Below are 19395 nucleotides of genomic sequence, written 5' to 3' on the forward strand. Positions count from 1 at the left end.
TAATTTTGCTAAAAGATCTCAAGAAACACACATCTGTAAAGCCTCACTGTTCCAGTTACACTCCAGTGACCTTCTCAGAACAAGTTCATGGAAAACATCTCATACATGATTCAAGTGTTGTCAAAATAAGTAGCAGCTCATTAAAGTGAAATTCAGTATACACCTCTAAGAAGAACACAGCACACAGGTCCTTTATCTTTTATAATTGATTAGTAAATCACACAAAGCCTTCAGTTTTACTCAATTACATGAATGACGGAAGGAGAAGCTCTTGAGGAGATACAGATTAATATTTAATGAGTTAAAACAGCTTTAATCAGAACACAGCATATTTGATAACACTCCCTATTTGTTTTCAAGCTGACAGGTAATGATGCACTTAAAGTAGTTTAGAGAAAAAAAATTAGAGGATAAAAAAACCCCAAACAAAGAGACTAAGTTGCCAGCATCTGAACAAGCAACAGACAGTGCTCAGCTGAACAGAGCTGTTCAGGTTCATTTCAATGAAAACTGCTTTCGAGCTTTTCGGGAGGCACCTGCTGAGATTTTCCTGAATGACACGGGATCAAAAATTCAGGTCGTCTGAAAAGACTGCACTGATCTTGGGTGCTCCTCCAGACCAAAGAAGATAAAATCCCCTGGAAGTTGCAATTCATCCCATATTTCCTTGCAGTGACCACAATTACAGCACTGCTCGTCAGCCCAGCCTACCCACCTGGTACCTTTCCTCTAACTCGTCATAAAATAAGACTGCAACAAGAGGGAGTTTCAGAAGGAAGTGAGACTCGCTAGTTGCTCACCACCCTTGTAGCTTTTACCTCCAAGTTTTCCTTATTTATTTTGACCCAGAGAGCTGCTCAGCTGAGGATGAAAAAACACCAATGTTTGGAAAAAAAAACAAAAAACAAGCCACGAAACTGTTCTTTAGTATATAGCTCAATTTTTGCTTCTGGGCTCTCCAGCGGAAACTCTCCATATAAGTACTTCAAAAGTAGTGATGGGCCCAAAATAGCTTTCCTGTGTCATGAGTAACATCTCATCTTTCAACCTTTGCAAAAATTCAAAATTTAGCAAGAAGGTGTATTTCTGAAATTCAAGAATAGCCTTTATTAAAAGGTAATTGACCTACTTATGAACAAACTGTTACCTGAATTTCCAAATAACTCAAAATACTTCCACAGAAAGACAGAAATTCAAGCAAGCAGAAACCACAAAAAAACATTTTATTGCAACAATGTCCCCATCATCAAGTGAGATGGCAAAAATTAAGTTTTAATTAATTTTGTGTTTCTACCTTTTTATTTATGTAAATATAAATTCAAGAGTGTAAAATAAATCCACATATAAAACACAGAAGAAACATTCTCTTTCAGTGAATCCAAAAAAAAAAAACCTTACATACTGAAGAATCATGACAAGTCATCCACTGTCCATTTTTCCAAGTATACAGGCGTGAAAGAATGCAGAAATTTATTTTCAAAAAGCATCCTGTATAAAGTCCTTAAAGTACTTAAGTAATATTTAGTAATCTCATACTCTTGAGCTTATGGATGTAGATTCCAAGAAAAGGAGAGACAAACATCTCAAACTTTAGATTATTTAACCTCCATCTAAAATAACCCATTTAAAACAATATTATGTTCAATTCTTATAGCTGAAGCATCACAATTACTTTATTAGTATCATTATTTCGGAAAACTATTTCTTATAAGATTTTCCTGCTTTTAAAATAAAGTCAGAATATTTATTTCAAATACCTTTGTTTACTTATACAGTAAATATATTGCGGAAAGTTAACTCCACATGCTGGTACAACAGGCCTCCATGAAATTCCATTTAAACATTACTATGATGTACCTTAAAAAACAGGGACTACAGCATGAAATGCACCATAAAGAGTCAGTGTCATGGGATTGTGTCTTATCTTCCTTCTCAGATGCAAGAAAATGCTAATGTACTTGGAAGTCAATATTGGACTGCTAGACCATATGAATACTGGTTGGTTATAAATACTTGGATTAAGAATATTTACTGCTTTAGAAAGATGTGATTATTCTGTTCATTTTTTTACACACACAAAAAAAAAAGTCACCAGTATTATAAAATGTATCATACGGGATATTTCAATAGGAATGTTTTTCATTGGGTCCAACAGGTATACATTTCCAATGATTGTGGCTTTTAATGCATATCATGCCAAGTTCTTAATAAACTGTTTACCCTCGTGGTTATATTACAACAGAATGAAGAAATTAAAATGGTAAAAGCAAAGTTAAAAATGAAAACTGCAAGTAACTTCACAACTAGAAGAGGAAAGATCATAGAAAGATTTAAATCAGCACTATTGTGGGTCCCCACAGTTGCACTGCTACTCTTAGGTTTCCAAAAGATGCATATGATTTTATAAATATTTTTGTGCTAAGAGCCATGCTCAGAAACAAAATATAGGCTAGCACAAGTCTACCTTCTTGGAGATGCATGTTAAGTATAAAATTCACTTACTAAAGTGCATTTGCTGAACAAATTCTAACTTCTACTATTATAGCTATCCCAAATAAGCAATACAAACTAAACTTTGTCGAAATTCTATCTCTATTTAAAAGCAGTAAATATAGATGACTGAAATCTAAATTACAATCTCGTATTACCAAACTTTTTGACTCAATACTGTGAGCTGTAGAAATAAACAAACTTTACTGTCCTAAACTTCCCACAAATGAGGAATTGCCTCTAGTTAGAAATACTGACAGTGTAGAATGGAGTGAAGTGTAAGCAGAGCTGAAGTAAGCATTGCTTTGCTTCTTATTCAATACGGTGTTTCTTTAAGGCTCTGAGAGAAGCTGTTAATTGTCTCAAGATCTTTTGGCAAAAGATTAATGCAGAAGTAGCAGGGTCATCTGACATGGCAGAACTTGTATTTTCATATTTCACTAAAGCCAGCTCATTCAGTGTCTGTATACATTTATTGCACTTGTGTTGTTGGAATACATCTATACCAACATAGTAATAATGATTGCAACAAAGCCATAGTAAAATAAACTTCAAAAGGGTCTGATTTGGACATTAGAGGGTAAGTGTCTGCATGTTTAAATTTCCCTAATAATAATAAATACAGACAAATTGTTCATCAAGTCAGATGCACATTTTTAACCAATTATCTAGCATATATAAAATTTCACTCATCCTTTTATCAATACAAATCTGTTAGGGATCAAAAAAGACTTACCATGCAAAATATTGATTAGTGTTGCATAATGGAATATATATTTCTATCAGAGTTAAAACAGCATTTTCAAAATTTAAAGAAAATAGATTTTTAAAAAGGGATTCTACTGTTGAATGCAAGTCTTCCTTGTAGCAAAGACAAGATAGAGACAAGTTACCACTTATCGCTGTACTTCAGTCTTGATGAAAAACTAATAATAATTTGTCCACCTACTTCTTAATAAATGCTACATTTTCAAGAATAAAGGAACTATCAGTAGGCATTATTTCTACTTAAAACAAGTTATTTTTCTCTGTAATAGGTCAAGTATGCTTTTAAAGATTCAGGTAATGGTAGACTCATAATTTTTTCTCTCAATAGATTTCGAGGAGGCTCTTCTGGCTTCAAGGCCTCACTGTGATCTTTATCCTCCTCCTCTTTGCTATCATCTTCCATTCTTTCATCTTCTTCACTGTCTACAGGCTGAGGAATTAGCTGATTACCAACAAACACATAGGTGTTAATCCTGCGTCTACGACATCTCCTGCGTTTGCGTTTTGGAGGAGCCTTCTGAGCAATACCCTTGGCTTTCATCTCCTCGTTTATGAAGTTTCTAAGAGTGCGTCTGATATATATTCGAGCTAGGTCCTGGAGGTTTCTAACAGCACACGGAGCTAAAATGAAAGAAAAGTAAGTTATACTACGTGAAATCTCCCTCTAGCAAAAAAAAAAAAACCCAAAACATTAGTTGCAAGGCAGTAAGACTAACACTCAAAAACAACTGCAATTTTAGTACGTGATACAAAATGCAAATAAAACAAGGGTGGATAGAGCCACCTTGACAAACCCTGCGTCACAGTCCAAGAAACAAAGAAGTCTTTTGACAGATGTGTAAGAGAAGTAGAAAGCATGAACAGATTATTAAAATAAATTTAAGACATCAAACAACAAATACTGTCACCTTTTAGCACCTGGCAAGTCTTGGCACCTACTTTCCTACTGTTAAGATCCTGCAGTAGGAAAACAATTTCTACCCCTGTGTCACACTTGTTTAGGCAAGTGCATTTCTTCTGTCTCCTCCTTCCACTCACTATGCTTTTCCCCCTTCCTACTGAATCTAACTGATGAGGGAGGGACATGAGTACTCCACAGCTGACCAACCACATAAGTCACCTGTATCTTTGCAGCAGAAAAGGAATCAGAATTACTGAATTCCTGAAGAAGAAAAACAAAACAACAAAAAAAAGAAACAAGTAAGAAAAAAGCCCAAAGCCTAGTGTTTTCCAATGACAGACAGGCAGGTGATGACAAAGTGTTGCTGGGCTAGTGGATGCCTGCTCTAGATGAGCTACGGATGGCTAATTCCAAGGAAAGTAAACCCCAAAAAGCACATCAACCAAAGCTGCAGCCTGTTCAACTTTCTTGCTTGTCACATCTCTTCCTGTACAAATTAGCATAAAATTAATGGAGACTAAAAGTCAGTGAAGAAATCATTTTGAAAATTACACTTCCAAATATTCCATTCAGCTTAAAAAAAAAAGTTCTGATGTAGTTCAAACAAAACCTATTGTTTCATACACTGACTTCAATTGCAGGCTGATCGTTTTAGCTGAGACAGAAAGAACATTTAGGACTGGTAATATTGACGTCAGGTAATGCCAAAAGAAAACAAACCAACCAAAAAACACATCAAACAAAAGATCCCAAACAAACAAAAAAACCAAACTACCAAACAAGCCCCATCTCTTTCATATAAAAGAAATTCAAGAATCCCAAAATTCAAGAACAAAACCCTATCTAACTAACCATTCAGATCACATTTATAAGTTCAGGGGTTGCAGACTGTAAGCCAATTATAATAAATGCAAGCAGAAGGTATGTAAAGTTGAAGAAATGGACCAGAAGGCATTCGGCCGAAATACAGAATTGTGTTAAGAGAGACTTCATAAAATCAGAAGGAAAAAAATATTTCCTTCAAAAGAGGATGGAATAAAATTTTGAAGCACTGCATTCTGAAAAAGGTGTAAAAGCAGTATGCACTCAGCTTTCTTATCCTGTAAAGTAACATAAAACAACCAGATTATTTTTAGTGCTAGTTATGCATGACTATATTCTATTTTATTCTGAAGACAACAGCATCTAAAAAGGTTTAAAGACAAACTAAGCTCCTCACAGTCACATTCAAGATCATAACCTATAATCAGTAACTACCAGCAATTCATATTTCATAAATTAAGTCAAAGCCTAAAGCTCCTGCCCTTCTGTTCAGAAGTCCCAGAGACACACAGAGGTAGCATAAAAAAAATTAACTTCTAGAAAGCTTAAGACTTGCTGTATTAAAAAAAAAAAAAAGGCTCAAGGGGAAGGAAGGACAGTTAAGAAGTCCTTCAGTGAGGCAGTCATAAAATTTTCCTATTCAGGGTAATAGAAAATCTGAATACAGAAGTACTCAGGAGAGTACCTAGGGAAGACTCAAATAACAGAATTAAGTTCCACAGATATTCAAGCATTTAAGCCAAACTGATCAAGAAATACAACTCACTTTTGTTTGAAATTATAACATAATATTGTACTACTGTTCAGCTCTGAAATCTCATGGTCTTCAGTAGTTTCATTCTGAAAATTTAGTAATGGTGGCAGAAACTCTCTTCTGTTCTAGGGAGTTATACGTATATATTATTACACATATTATATGTATAAAATCATAGTAAGACCAGTGTTTGACTACCCACCTCTGTATTTTGCTGTAAGACATGATACAGCCTATCTACTATGGATGGAACAGAGGAAAAAAATAATCTTGTATTAACAAGGTTATGTCAGAAAATTACTTTTGAGGTCTCAAAAAAACAAGTGTTAAAACAACCAAAATTAATTATTCCTGCAAAGGAACAGATTACATAAAGGAGAAGATCTTCTATACTTTGTGCAAAAAAAAGTAAAGGTAACTGTAATAAGGAACTATCCTTAGGCAAGCTCACACACAGTCTCAAAATTAATAGCCAGATCAGCAGTTACAGGCAATGCAACCTGATAGGACAACCTGGACTCCTGAAGGGCTTATACAGTTAAAACATATGCACAGGAGGCAAGAAACATGCAAAGGGGACAGTTCCCTTTGGTTATTTGTTAACAGGACAAAACAGGAGAGTAAAGATGTCATCTCCTAGGCTCTTTGTCAGGTTTATTTAAGTCCCCACATGCTCAGCATTATTATTCTACTCCTAGCCCTGACTACTCAGATAGAAAATTTCAACTTTACACCTTTCTCTACCATGGTTTTCCCCTTCCCCTTATCATCCCATCTTACCACCTTGGCAACTCGTATACTTTCAGAGACTTTCTAAATATCTTTATTACCTCTACTCAAAGCATTGCAGCTAGAAAGCCAACTCCCATGACTAATGACATACAGATACAGGCACAACTATATCTGTTGCAGACAGACACAAACACACTCAGGTTATTAGTATTCTATCATACACAGCTGTAGTTTAGACCTCTTCCTTCCATTTCAGGGAGAAGAGAAAATGTTTTTTTTTTCTGGTAGACCCTGAGAAAGTTAGGACTATGACAGGCCTAATATTAGCTTACTATTTTATCTATACCTTGCTATAATAGAGAAGCTGAACCTAAAAGGAAAAGAAGGTCACAGAAACAAACTGGGACCATTGTATCATTTATTGGATCAGGATATTAGTCATTTAGCAACACAGAACTGGGAACGCAGAACATGCACTGGGAGCACGAAAACATATCAGTGAGCTACTGGTTTCCTAAACTGTATGTCTCTATAGCATAGTATCTCAACTTCCAGACTTCCACCATCAGGCACTGTAACAACCATTCAAGCCAAAGGGAGTGAGCACAGAAGACACTTACGCAGTCCCACAGTGTCATGTTTGCCGTTGTCATTTCTGTTTGGTTGCACTAGTGGAGCAAATGAAACAGCAAGGATATTTTTACTTTCCCAGGTGTTCTGTCCTGTTCTTAAGATTTGTGTTAGCTGCATAAAAACAAAACCAAAATAAATCAGTGGTTACAGTTTTGGCATATTCAATACTATTCAGATTGGTGTTCAAACACACTGCTGTTTTGTTTTGGTTAAAAATTAAATTATTAGGGCTGTTTCATTAACAGAAAGGACTCTGATACTCCTTGAAATATTACCTGGTTACTAGAGTAATGAATAAGGCTCTTTGATAATGGAAAGAGACGCAGTTGGAAAACTAAGGCCCAAGGTAAGTTTTGCTTTCTCTCATTTTTCCAAAAGATCAAAGAATACTTTAATACTTTAGATTGTAAGCAGCCTCTGGAGTCCTACCTACTCCTTGAACAAAGCCAACTTTAAAGTTAAATCAGCAGCTTTTCCAACTAAGTTAAAACAGATCTAGTACTGAGATTCCCTAACCTGTCTAGGCAACCTGCTGTAGTGTTCAACCACTGTCGTTATGAAAAGCTGTTTTCCTTTCCTGCAGACAGAAAGCTCCTTTGCTGCCATTTGTAACAGCCTTCCAGTATGCTCTGCACCTGTGAGGAGAACTGGACTTCTGCCTACCAGGCAAATTCTCCACCCCTTCAGGAAGCCAAATCAGGAATTAAAAATTCACTTAGCTGTGTCTCTGCAGGCTAGGTTAACCCAGGTCTTTCAACTGCTCCTCACACTTTACATGCTCTAAGTCCCTATCCATTTGTAGGTAAGGTAGAAGTAGTCACACACTCAATTTTTTTTTTAAATAGATTGTGACTACTTTTAAGTTGGATTCCATCAATTTCACTTGACAGTATCTTAGTCAAATGAATAATGAAATAAAGTATTTATGGAACTGAATCATGCAGGCTATGCTTAAATCCCTTTGGTATTTTAAGTAAGCAGATAGATAATGTGGTAACTCCTTCTGGAAAGTAAAGTAACTAGCATGTTTATCAACAAGCATTTTAGTAATTATCTGCATTTAGGAGGCTATCAAGTCACATGATCTGTCCTTTCTCAATTTCCTACTAGTAAAACAGGGAGAATAATACTTACCTTTGTAAAGCCTTTTGAGGTCTAAGGATGAAAAGTGATAAAAGTGCGAAGCATTATTAAATAATACACCTGTCTGAAAATCGTTATATCTAACATGGAAAAGCAACACTGAAAACTAATGGAAATAAAGTAATATTTTTTTCTTCTTTTTTTTTTTCCTCCCCTTACAATCTCCCACTTATCATAGTTACTGTGTATTTCTCTGAAATGAATTCTCCTGGTTTAGAGGGTGGTTTCTTTGTTTTGAAGTACTGACTAAAAATGTCTGTGTGGCAGAGAGATTTCAAAGCAGTTCTGAGACTGATGTAATATACAGGAAATAGTATGAAACAGACTTTGTTAGAAGCAGGATATTGATGCTTTCCTACACATTTAACAGAAAAGTTCAAGACTTCATTAAAAAGATTAATATCTGCTTAACTGCAACAATACACTGAATCAAGGTATTATTAGTTGAACATTAACTTAGTCAAATATACATTTAAAAGCATTCCTTAAATTATATATTCCTTAAATATATAGTTCTCATACTAGAAGATTAAAAGGGTAAATTGTCACTAAGTCACCTGATCTTCTATAGGCATTACTAAAATGCCTCCAACTTTCAATAAAATTTTCATGTAGTTTTCATGGTCTTTCTGGACTCCAGCTCCACAGTAAATCCGGTCATACTGATGACTGTCTGAGGCTATTTCCAAACAATTACCAACCACAAAGGCAGGTTCACAGAACTCAAATCTAAGAGGAAGAAGAAAAAAAACAAAGAGGGGACACATTTCAAATCAGGATTTTTAAGAAAAGTCACTCCAGATAAAGACAGAAAAATACTTTTCATATCTTCCCTTGTATCATAAAGAAAGATTAAAATACATACTTGAAAATTCTGCATTAAGACAGTACTAATTTGAAAACAATCTGGTTTTTCCTGCCACATCAGAGACCACCAAAAAAAAGTTCTTAAGCAGTTATATAATTACGTATTATGCAACACAGGAAAGGTCTCAAAGCATCACCTTCCTAACTACAAGGAAATAGCTTTGTCCACAGAAATCTTAAGTCATATGGTAAAAGTGCCATTAAAATAGTAATTATCAACAATGTGAGATATCCAGGCTGTTGAATAAACATTGAAAAGTTTCATTTCCTATTATCTCACCTCCATTTTTTATAAGTTAGGCTTTTTAAAAACTCATTTTCCTCTACCTCCAAATTTTTCACCTTGAGCCCAAATCCACTTTACCCCAAAAAGGAATTTAATGGAAAAATCTGACATTTTTTGACCACAGGCAAAGCAGAAAGAGATTCATTATCTCAGAAGCATCTGTTCTCATTTTCATTAGCAAATGAAAGCTGTATAACTCCTTTTTAGTACACCTAACTCTTTTGTCACTGTATAAAATACCAAAGGAAAAACGTACAGGACAGTACTCCATAGCTAAAGCTGCATATATTTTCCACAACACTTATTTTCTGATTTTTTTTAAATCTCTGCAGCATGTTACTGCTTCAGCTGTTAACACCATAATAAAACTTACTACTTTGTAAAAAAATTCCTTCAATTAATAACTTTATGTCTTCCCCAAGCACATTTGAGAGGTTACAAAGTAGCTCATAGAAAGGATTTACGGTTTTCTTTGAAAAAAAAGATTACATAAAACCTAATACTCTTGTTGTTACATGAAGAAGTTCATAAACTTCATCTGGCAGCACTAAAGTCCAATGCATCTCAAACATCATCCCGAAGGAACGAATTTTTCTAAAAACATGCAATACACATAGCCATTTTATGAACTTTATAGCTGACTGTCAATGGAAAATAATTTTTTTTTGGCTTGGCTAGCATTAGCAAATCCCAGTACAACACCTGACAACATTCAAATCAATATTTCTTCAGTTACAGTGAAAGTTGGCAGCTTTCACTGCTTAAGGATGAACCCTGTGAGGCTTGGCTGACTTTCTGATCTAGAACGTTACCATTAACAAATCAGGAAGTTTAAGTTTTTGCTGCTAGTGTGTTTTTCCCCCCAAGATGGGATGCTTGACCTTGAAACTAATGCAACGCTTCCTTCTTTGACTAGGCACAGATAGATCCCAGAATCCTTTACCAATTATTGCATAGCTCTCTCTCACATGTACTGCTTACAGTCAACTGTCCATAACGTTATTTACTTTTCCAAATCCAGAGAAAAAAAAGAAAGTTGCAGACAACACAAGTAGATTAAAAAGAAAAAAGGGAGAGGGAGGGGAGTGGAGATAAACTGCCTTATTGCACACAACTGGAATGCTAGCCCAGCCTGAACTATGGTTGAAGTGATTTCAGATTAACACAAAGATGCAGAAATACATTAGGTAAACTTAAATGCTGGGAAGAAAAAGAAATCCAAGGCATTGATTACTTTGCTGAAGAAGCAATGTCATTTTTTAAGCACTTGGGACTACCATGTGTTTTCCTATATTTTCTACATTCTACCTACAGGTCAATCAGGCAGTTCCTGATATAGCTTTCATTTCAGGTTGCCTACAGTTTAAATCAAGCATCACCACATCAATTAATTTGAAGGTTTGAGCAAATTACCCCTGTAGGCTTCAAAAGTAAAACAGGAAAGGGGTGAGGGGGCAGGGAGAAAATGAATATGGTACTCTTCTAAAATGCAGTTTTAAATCTCAAGACAGTTTTAGAAAAATAAGACAGCCTGCCTGCCTAACCCCACAGCTTTCACAACTTCTGATATCAGAATGCTCCCCTAAAAACCACCAAGTTTATTACCAGATAACCACAAACTATTTTCTCTACTAGACACCACCTGTGGTGGGGGGAAACAGTTTTCCCCCTGCAGTTATAAAATGGTAAAACCCCAGGGGGTGGTGACCCTTGAAGTTTTGAGGTTTTACCCAATGAGCCCTTCTCCAAAACACAAACACATCACAAGCAGAACGGAAGAGAAGGTAGTTGTAGTTTTGTTGTTGAAGAGGTAGCCATGTTGTGAAAGCCACAAGGAAGGGGCTTGGAGCCCCTTGGGGCCTCTGGGCCCCCCCAGCCCCTGGCAGGGGGGCTACAGAGACTTGGAACAGTGTTAGACTGGGCTAAGTATCTGTAGCTAAGAGTTGGGGGATGTTTGTTCACTGTGAGCAGCAGCAGCAGAACTGCACTGACCGAAGAAACAGTGGCAGAGAGCCAGAAGAGATAAGAAAGCAGCAGAGGCCGCTTGCAGCCAGGCAAGAAGACACAGCAATGTCTAATGAAGAGAGAGAGAGAGAGAGAGAGCAGGACTAAGCTCTACACAGAGTTTTGGGGGTAAGAACTGAACCAGACCGCCCAAAACCCTTTTGAGACCCCTCTTAAGTTGGGGTGGTGGACTCCTACTGGATGGAAGTCCTAAGATGCAACATGCACTACAGAGAGGAGCTGAAAAAGCTCCGAGAAGAATGCGGAGGGTGACCTTGCCCCCTGCCCCCACTGCTTGAGATAGAGCACAGAGCTCTGCAAAGGGACTTGAATCCCCCGAAGATACAGACCATCACAAAGACCCCTGAGCTTTGTGATATGACCGTGGTGAGACGACCTTGTCTGGGTGAACGTAGCCCAGGGAAGAAGACCCTGGCTTGGAGACGAGTGGCCAAGGGGGCTTGGATACCCCCTCGTGTGTACTGGCAGAGATCCAGCTACAGCTCCTGCATGAGAAGAAGATAAGCTGCTGCCCTAGAGAGAGAGACTGCTGTTCTGAGAGTGGAAAGGGATCTTTTCCTTCTTCCCTCCTGGACTTTTATTTGGAGGGGAGAAGAGATTTGATCCATTGTAAATACTTATCTCATGGTAGAGATTGTATATAATGTATTGTAGTATTTATTTGTGCAGTCATTGTAATATATAATCCCTTCCCCCCATTTTGAGTCTCGTGTGGTGTCTGGAAAACCCATCTCATACTGGGTTGAGATGTGGGAAGGGGACCTGGACTAGAGAATTGGATTTTTGAGCTCTCAAACCATGACACCACCCTAAAAGCTCATGAAGCCAGTGGTTAGACCCTCTTAAAACAAGGAAGAACAAAAACTCTCCAAGGAATCATAATACAAGAAAAAACAAAGCTCCCCAAAACGTTCCCCAGACACAAAATATTCTGTGAGTTGTGGATTAAAATCCACAGTTGTCTTTACAAATGTAATAAAAGCCAAGGAGAATTTCTCATTTAGTTCCATGCCTTACAACCAGAAGGGCACAAAGTACAAATAAAGACACAGAAGCAACTTCCTAATACACACTTATAGGAATGAAGTGGGTTAAGTACTACAGATTGACTATCTACATGCACTTTGAAGTGGCTGGACTGTGTTCCCTCCATGTTCTTAGCACAACTTTGTGGAGACGAAAAGCTCATGACCAAAACAGCCATTTATTTATTAGTTCATTTACTTCAAAAAAGACCTTCTTCCTCTATCTACGTTTTTCAGCTAGTTTCGACCTCGTTTGTCACAGTTGGTGGTTCCTGACAGACTCATTTCCCACAGCAAACCTAAACACTGTGTGGACTAAGTTACATGTAATTCCTGAAGACACCTCTTCAAACCATGTCAGATGAACAAAGAGGTCTACTCAGCTCCCCTGGCCATGCAATGCTCACACCCAGCTAGCCTGCATACTAGCATAGGCAGTTCAGGTTACCCAAAAAGCTAAAAGTAGGTAGAAAAAATGGGAGGAAAAACTTATAAATTGTCTCTGGTAATAGCAAAGTGATTGTTCAAAAAACAACCCCTCTTCATTTATGCTTCTCACAGAACCAACTGCTTCATGTGTTATGGCATGAGAAGTAACAAAATACCAGAAATAAAAGCATACTGAGTTCCTAGTTACTAGAGTATCATGGATTTGTCAAACCTACTCATGTCATACAACAGTGAATATTACTACTTCCATGTAACGTAAATCTAGTGATGCAGCAAGACTCTATCCCAGTGCCCTGAATCTTAAGACAATTCCGATTTGACAAATATACATGCACCTCTGAATCATAAAGACCTGGTAAAGGCATGTACCATCTTCTCATATTTCCCTAATCCAGTGATTTGTGATGACCTTCAAACACAGACTGAAGTATAATTTTCAAAATTGTTTCTACTAACTTGCCCAAATAATTTTTTTTAAAAAGTTAAGTTTAGTTTGGTTCTACTCAAGTATAAAAGACCCCATTAATTGATCAGGAAATTATGTAAAACTATTACAGATTACATTACGTTCTGTGTTACACAGGGTTATATTGTATTAATGGTATTGACAAAAACAAAATTCTTAATGCTTTAACATGTAGTATTGATAAACAGATAAGATACCTATCAAGATGAGGTAATATCTCACTTAAATCTTTTGTTTGTTTCCAAGCTGAAATGAAACTAAGAAATGCCAAGTGGTCTTTACCATTTGTTCACCTCTACCAAAGGGTGGCTTTACACAAGCATTATACTGATAACACAAAAAAACCCCTCTAATTTCATGCATCAGATACCAAAAGAAAGGGAAAAAAAAGTGCTGGAACAACCTGGAGAAGTTTTAGTGACATCAGGTTCTTCAGTTGAATATGGTATCTTGATTACAAGTGAACCAACAGCCAACAGAACAGAAATTAAGTTCCCATTAGAGATAATATAGCAATAGAAAATCTGTTCAAATGAGCACTTGCCATAGAAAAAAATTAAGCACACAGATCACACGTAGCAATGGCCCAAGATAACCAAGCAGTTTCAAGCGTTTAAAACATCTGCTGACCATCTGCTTCCACCTTTCCTTTTTTTCCACTGGATGGGCATCTTGAGTTCACAGTCAACACAGCCAAAGTACTTTTCTTCCAGATAAATGTAAAAATAAATCTGTAGAATTTAAAGTGAATTTGTGCCTTTGCTGCAGAAACTTAAGAAAATGATCAAGTAATAGATTGTAACTGTCCATGATTTAATTCCCTATAGCTATCAACACAATAAAGTATTATTACTGTAATAACATTAATAACCATTAAAAACACAGCAAAGAATTGAGTTTGTTGCTCTTGTATCCATATCCACCAATCTAGTATCTGTGTCATAGTAAAATATTAATTAAAAAACCAGTACAGTACAGTAACCTACCCTAATAGCAGGAATTTCCTTACAAGGGGATTAACTGGTTGGTCCTACTACGACACCCACTCACTACCTTTAATTACTTCCAGCTCTGAATATGTACAGGATGCTTCTTGGGCTAAGTTCTTCTACTTATACAACCTTCATGAATACAGGACGTTATCCTGATGTCTCTTGAAGATGAAACTGGGTGCAAGTACACACGAATTGTCTCCTTTTTTGCTTTTAAGTGGTAAATATACTTGATTCTTTAAAAAGGAACAAGTTCAATAAAGTTGGGGAGAAAAATATTAAGTAATTAGAACAGAAAAAAAAAACCAAACTGTCAGCATTCACAGATTTGTATCTGAAGAAAACAATAAAACATTACAAGATGCTTAAAAAAGCAATACTGTGGAACCATTAAAACTACTTATACCTGTCCTTTGCTAAGAGAAGAACTAAATTACTTGTTAAAACCAGCACCATTCTTGGTACATTTTACACCTCTCAACTACTACACTCATATCAGGCCATCAGTACACTTCTGCCTATTCCTACATTAACTAAACACACTCATCTCTCTCAGCTTGCTGCTCACAGCCCTTACAGAAAGAAAATCCATTTCAGTATGAATTTAGTATGCTCCTTTCCCATCCACACTCATTTCCTTTAGCTGGTCAACTCAAACCCTCTAAAAATCCTGACATCTCATTCAGTACCATCAAGTTGCTTCAAGTAATTCCCTTCTAATAGGAAATTTATTTAAATTTATTTAAATTTAGTGCACAAAGGACTACTGTTCAGCTTTAATGATGTATAAGAAAAGGCTGGTAAGTTGTTAACATTTGTCATTTGAACTACAGTGACACCATATTAGAACAAAGAATTTCACACATAACTCTTTGTGGAAAAAAAAAACCAAACCATAACGTATTTTAATACATATTCCAAACCAGAATAGTAAATCCAGCATAAGAACTCATGGAATTAACTTTATATCAAACTCCCCTTAAACCATCAAATACAATAATAACCAGACATTGCAATTAATGTGCACAATACGTAGAGTCTGAAAATATGTGATAAAACATTAAACAATTTTTGTTTCTATGACGAGGAAGTAACATTTACTTTTGTCCTATACTAACACACTGTTGTCCTAATTCTAATATACTGCTGTCTGTACTTTCCAAAAACATACTCTTCAGGATGCTGGAAGATGGGAGTAAAGAAGGAAATAAAAACCACCAGTTCTGGCAGATTTGTCGGTGAAAAGAATAAGAAACAAAACCAAAATCTGGTCTATAGAGCTACAGCAGTTACAAAGTAAGTTCTTCTGGTTATTCGAAGACACAGACTGTAAAGCTGTACCATTTAATCTAGAAAGGTGTGGCTTCTTTGTCCACTTGCATTAAAAAGACATTCTCAGAGCTTCTCTTATAACAAACAATAATTCCATAAATCAGTAATCTTACTCCAGGTATTCCTAGAACCTGTTTAAACACTAACGCATTCAACTGCAAGAAGCTTTGAAGAAGTTTTCAGATAATTTAGTCAATTTTTCAGGTTTTAAAACAAATTTTTTGAAAACAACAGATGAAGGGCAATATTCACATGGCTTTGTGTGATATAACATGCCACAAGAACATGCAACAGCATGGAATACTCTCAGATTCCTATGGCTCATTAGCCTTTCTTATTTTACTTGACTGCAAGAGTGCTTTAGAGCTAAAATGAATCAGATTTAAAGGTGCTTCTTACATATTGCAGGAAAAGGTTTTTCCATGTGTTTCCCCATAAATACTTTCCATGATATATCCCCTCAGTGATGTCTATTTAAGATTAAATCACGAGCTACGAAACTTAAAACCTGCACCAGCTAATAGAAAAAAATTTTTAAAGACTGTTAATTCTTTTCCTATGAAGTGAGGCAATAGCAGGGCAAGATGGTAAGCTCTTTCTACATTTTCTCTATTTTTCTTTCTTCATTGTTCATCTCAGTTAAATATTTTTTCAAGTTCTGTAAATTAGTCTTTGGTTCATGTATAAACACATGTTTATCTATTTCTAGCATGTTTTGTTGGAAAGTTACCCACATTTCACCTACTATTGTTGACACCTTTTGCATGTACACTACAAAAATTAAACCCAAGTATTAATTGGAAAGCTGTCATTATAGACTTTAAGCCCCTTGCATCCAATTGCAATAGTAATTTTAATCATTACAGTAATAGCCAAAAGTAATGTTGTTAAAATATTTATTCAATAATTTTTTCCTTAAACATTTTTTTCAGCTTCCAAGCAATGCTGTAGGGACAGTGAGAAATTGGTATCTCTTGTATTTGTCATTTCCATCTCTGAATAAAATTGTCTTGGTTCTTCTGAGCCATCTTGTTTAAAATTTCTGATCTTCTCATCAGTTTCACTGAGTAGACCAAAACTCATTATTCAATTAGTTCTGAAGAAAAAGTCAAACACTGGTTCCTATAAATGCTTGATTAATGTCATTCTCCCTTCAACACTGGTTTACAAAATTTAAATGTCATTAGATATTGTATCTAAACCTTGGTGGTATAATTAAAAATTATATTGAAAGAACACTTTTTATCAATTCCACAGATAATTTTAAGAACAGTTAACAGGAACAGGGAAGCAAGAAAAAAAATTTCTGTCACTTCAGTTTATTGTCAAGGTCCTAGTACATCCATCGATAAAAACCTGGAAAATGATTTGTCTGTTTACAAAAACCAGAAGATATTTCCTTTTTTTTTTTTTTTACTGAAGCAGAAAAATGGTTTTACAGGTTGAAATACTCATATTTTACACTGTGGGGTTTTGTGAAGCAACAGCTTTTATAGGAACCATGCATCAAGTGTTGTCATAACTTGTTTTAACGTACCAAAAATTCTAAATACTATCAAAACCTGTAGCAATGAGAGACTTCCAAAAAAAGGCAGTGTCCACCATGGGATTTATTTTGAAAATACATTTTATGTGTGGTTCTGAGAGGGCAAGAACTTTTAGTTCCTCCTTAGGTAAGGACAGATGCAATCGGGATTTTTAGAGGCTTCTTGTAGTCCATGTTGCCCCAGCAAGATTAAACCTGAACAAGAATTTACATTAAAGCATTATTTACACTATTTGAAACTAAGTTATCAGTATGATTTGAGCCAAGAAAGCTGTGAGTTTTGGAGACAGTTTGCTTTTCCCACTTAGATTTTACTGCAATCAGTAGCCAGCTGAGCGGTAGGAAGCTTTACTTTTCTGTGTGTATACTATGAACTTTGCCTTTCAAATCTACTTTAATTAAAAAGGTGAGCCTTCAGAGTCTTACCATGAGCCTTAAATTTCAATGAAGACAAATATTCTGATGGAAGATTAAGCTTACTATTCCTTTAATGCCAAGACAGTCTACCACAGGACTTCAGAAAGAAGTTTCACCCATAACAGTTATCTCCCATAATTAGTACTAGGTTTCTTGTCACTTACCATTGAAGTGGATTCTTTTGATCCTGAGAAGGGTTGCTGATTTTCTCTCACAGCAGGGACTTCACCAGCTTACCCAGGTTGGGTTTTTGATAGGGTGCTAGAAGATGGGCAACCTAGCCTTGCCCTGTGGCTCTCTCTCCAAGCTGGATATTCTAGGTCTAGAAGTTGAATGGGAGCAGAAAAGACAACACATTCCCCTTCAATAAACAGGTGAAGCGGGGCCTGAACATACGTGTTTTATATAGACCCTTCTTTAAGAAATGCTTTTTTCCCCTTATTGGCATGCACTCTCTGAAGGTTTCAAGAATGAAAGAGGGCCTTACGTGTACTTAGACTCAAAGGATTTTCTTCAGTCTGTACCTAAAGTCCTGACACCTCAACCATCATGACCCTTTCAGATGCTTTCAAGATGGAAGTTTTCCTTTGATTCTACTGGCAAACATACGTCAACAAGTAAACCAAGGCAGCATTTCATCTCTCAGAATACACAACTCCACCTCCACTTAGAGGAAAATTATTTTTATAGATTGGTGGGATATGGATACAGATACAAACGATTTCTGGAATTATTTGCCTTTCTGAAACAGATATCTGAAAAGCTTTTCTTCTCATGAACAGTTCAAGAGGCCAAAACTGAGATATAATCAACTACCAGAGGTAGACAACCCTCACTTTAGGTCAAGAGAGTGTCTCAAATCCTTCTGGATATGCTAAGTTTACATCACTTCAAGTCTCTGGTCAAGCACTTTACTCAAATCATAGAAAAGTAATTTTTTAAATACAGTTCAACAACATTCTTATAAGGAATCAAGAGAAAAAGTTATATTATACGACACAACACTGGATCATTTCCCCACAAAAATGGCATAAACGCAATATTTCATCTTGCTTTATCAGGCAAAAACCCACCTAAATCATCATGACCCAGCTCCATGAAAAAGTCAGATGCAAAACCAATGGCCTGTTGGTCCACGCAAAGGAACATCAGAGTTAGTTCCCAAGTGTTTATTCAGGATCCAAGATGAAGCTCTCCAAGTACCTACCGATAAGGTCAAACCCCTGGTTTATGTTTCAAAGCAGAATGCTTAAAACGTTCAGACCAGGCTGTAGAACATTACAGGCTAAAGAGAGAACGCAAAGAAGTAGCAAAGCAAAGCTTTACTGAATTCCTCACCCACATATCTCTATTACAGCCAGGAAAACAGATCATGGTCTCCGTGCTCATTATGTCCCCTAGGTGCCTTGTTAGAGGCTGCTGTCCAAGTGCAGGGTATTTTTCACACACACACACACACACACACACACATTCACTCAGACAATTACCTTCATTCATAGCAGTCTGTCACATAACCTGTTTTCAAACAGTAAGGGTGCCCCCTAGAGATATACCAGCATTCAACAGCAGACAGATATTGCACTTGTCTTCCTTGCCTGGTATTTTGTCCAAATACTAAGTTGATCAAAGCAGTAGTTAAGTTCAGATGCCACAGCCCACAACTTTGAGTAAGTATCTTTCATTTGTAAATGAAGATACTGGAAAATACTGAAACAAGAACCAGATCCAGACTTTCTGAGTCAGAAC

The 19395-nt window shown here is 36.4% G+C and overlaps 1 protein-coding gene across 4 annotated transcripts in view; it reads right to left on the minus strand.

The window, feature by feature from the left end:
• Positions 1–1192: 1192 nt before the first annotated feature.
• The window catches only part of PCMTD1 (protein-L-isoaspartate (D-aspartate) O-methyltransferase domain containing 1), a 43339-nt gene continuing 25136 nt past the window's right edge, over positions 1193–19395 (minus strand). For 3 of the 4 annotated variants that reach the window (XM_027638728.1, XM_027638727.1, XM_027638725.1), the window contains exons 4-6: positions 8801–8972; positions 7088–7211; positions 1193–3879 (exon numbers count right to left, since the gene is read on the minus strand). In XM_027638728.1, coding sequence (XP_027494529.1) covers positions 3509–3879; positions 7088–7211; positions 8801–8972 — 667 coding nt within the window. In that variant the 3' untranslated portion in view covers positions 1193–3508. The remainder of the gene's footprint in view (positions 3880–7087; positions 7212–8800; positions 8973–19395) is intronic. The other variant, XM_027638726.1, reaches the window with a different exon arrangement.

This window comes from Corapipo altera, unplaced genomic scaffold, assembly GCF_003945725.1.
Source record: "Corapipo altera isolate COAL_440 unplaced genomic scaffold, ASM394572v1 49, whole genome shotgun sequence".
NCBI classification, from domain to species: Eukaryota; Metazoa; Chordata; class Aves; order Passeriformes; family Pipridae; genus Corapipo; species Corapipo altera.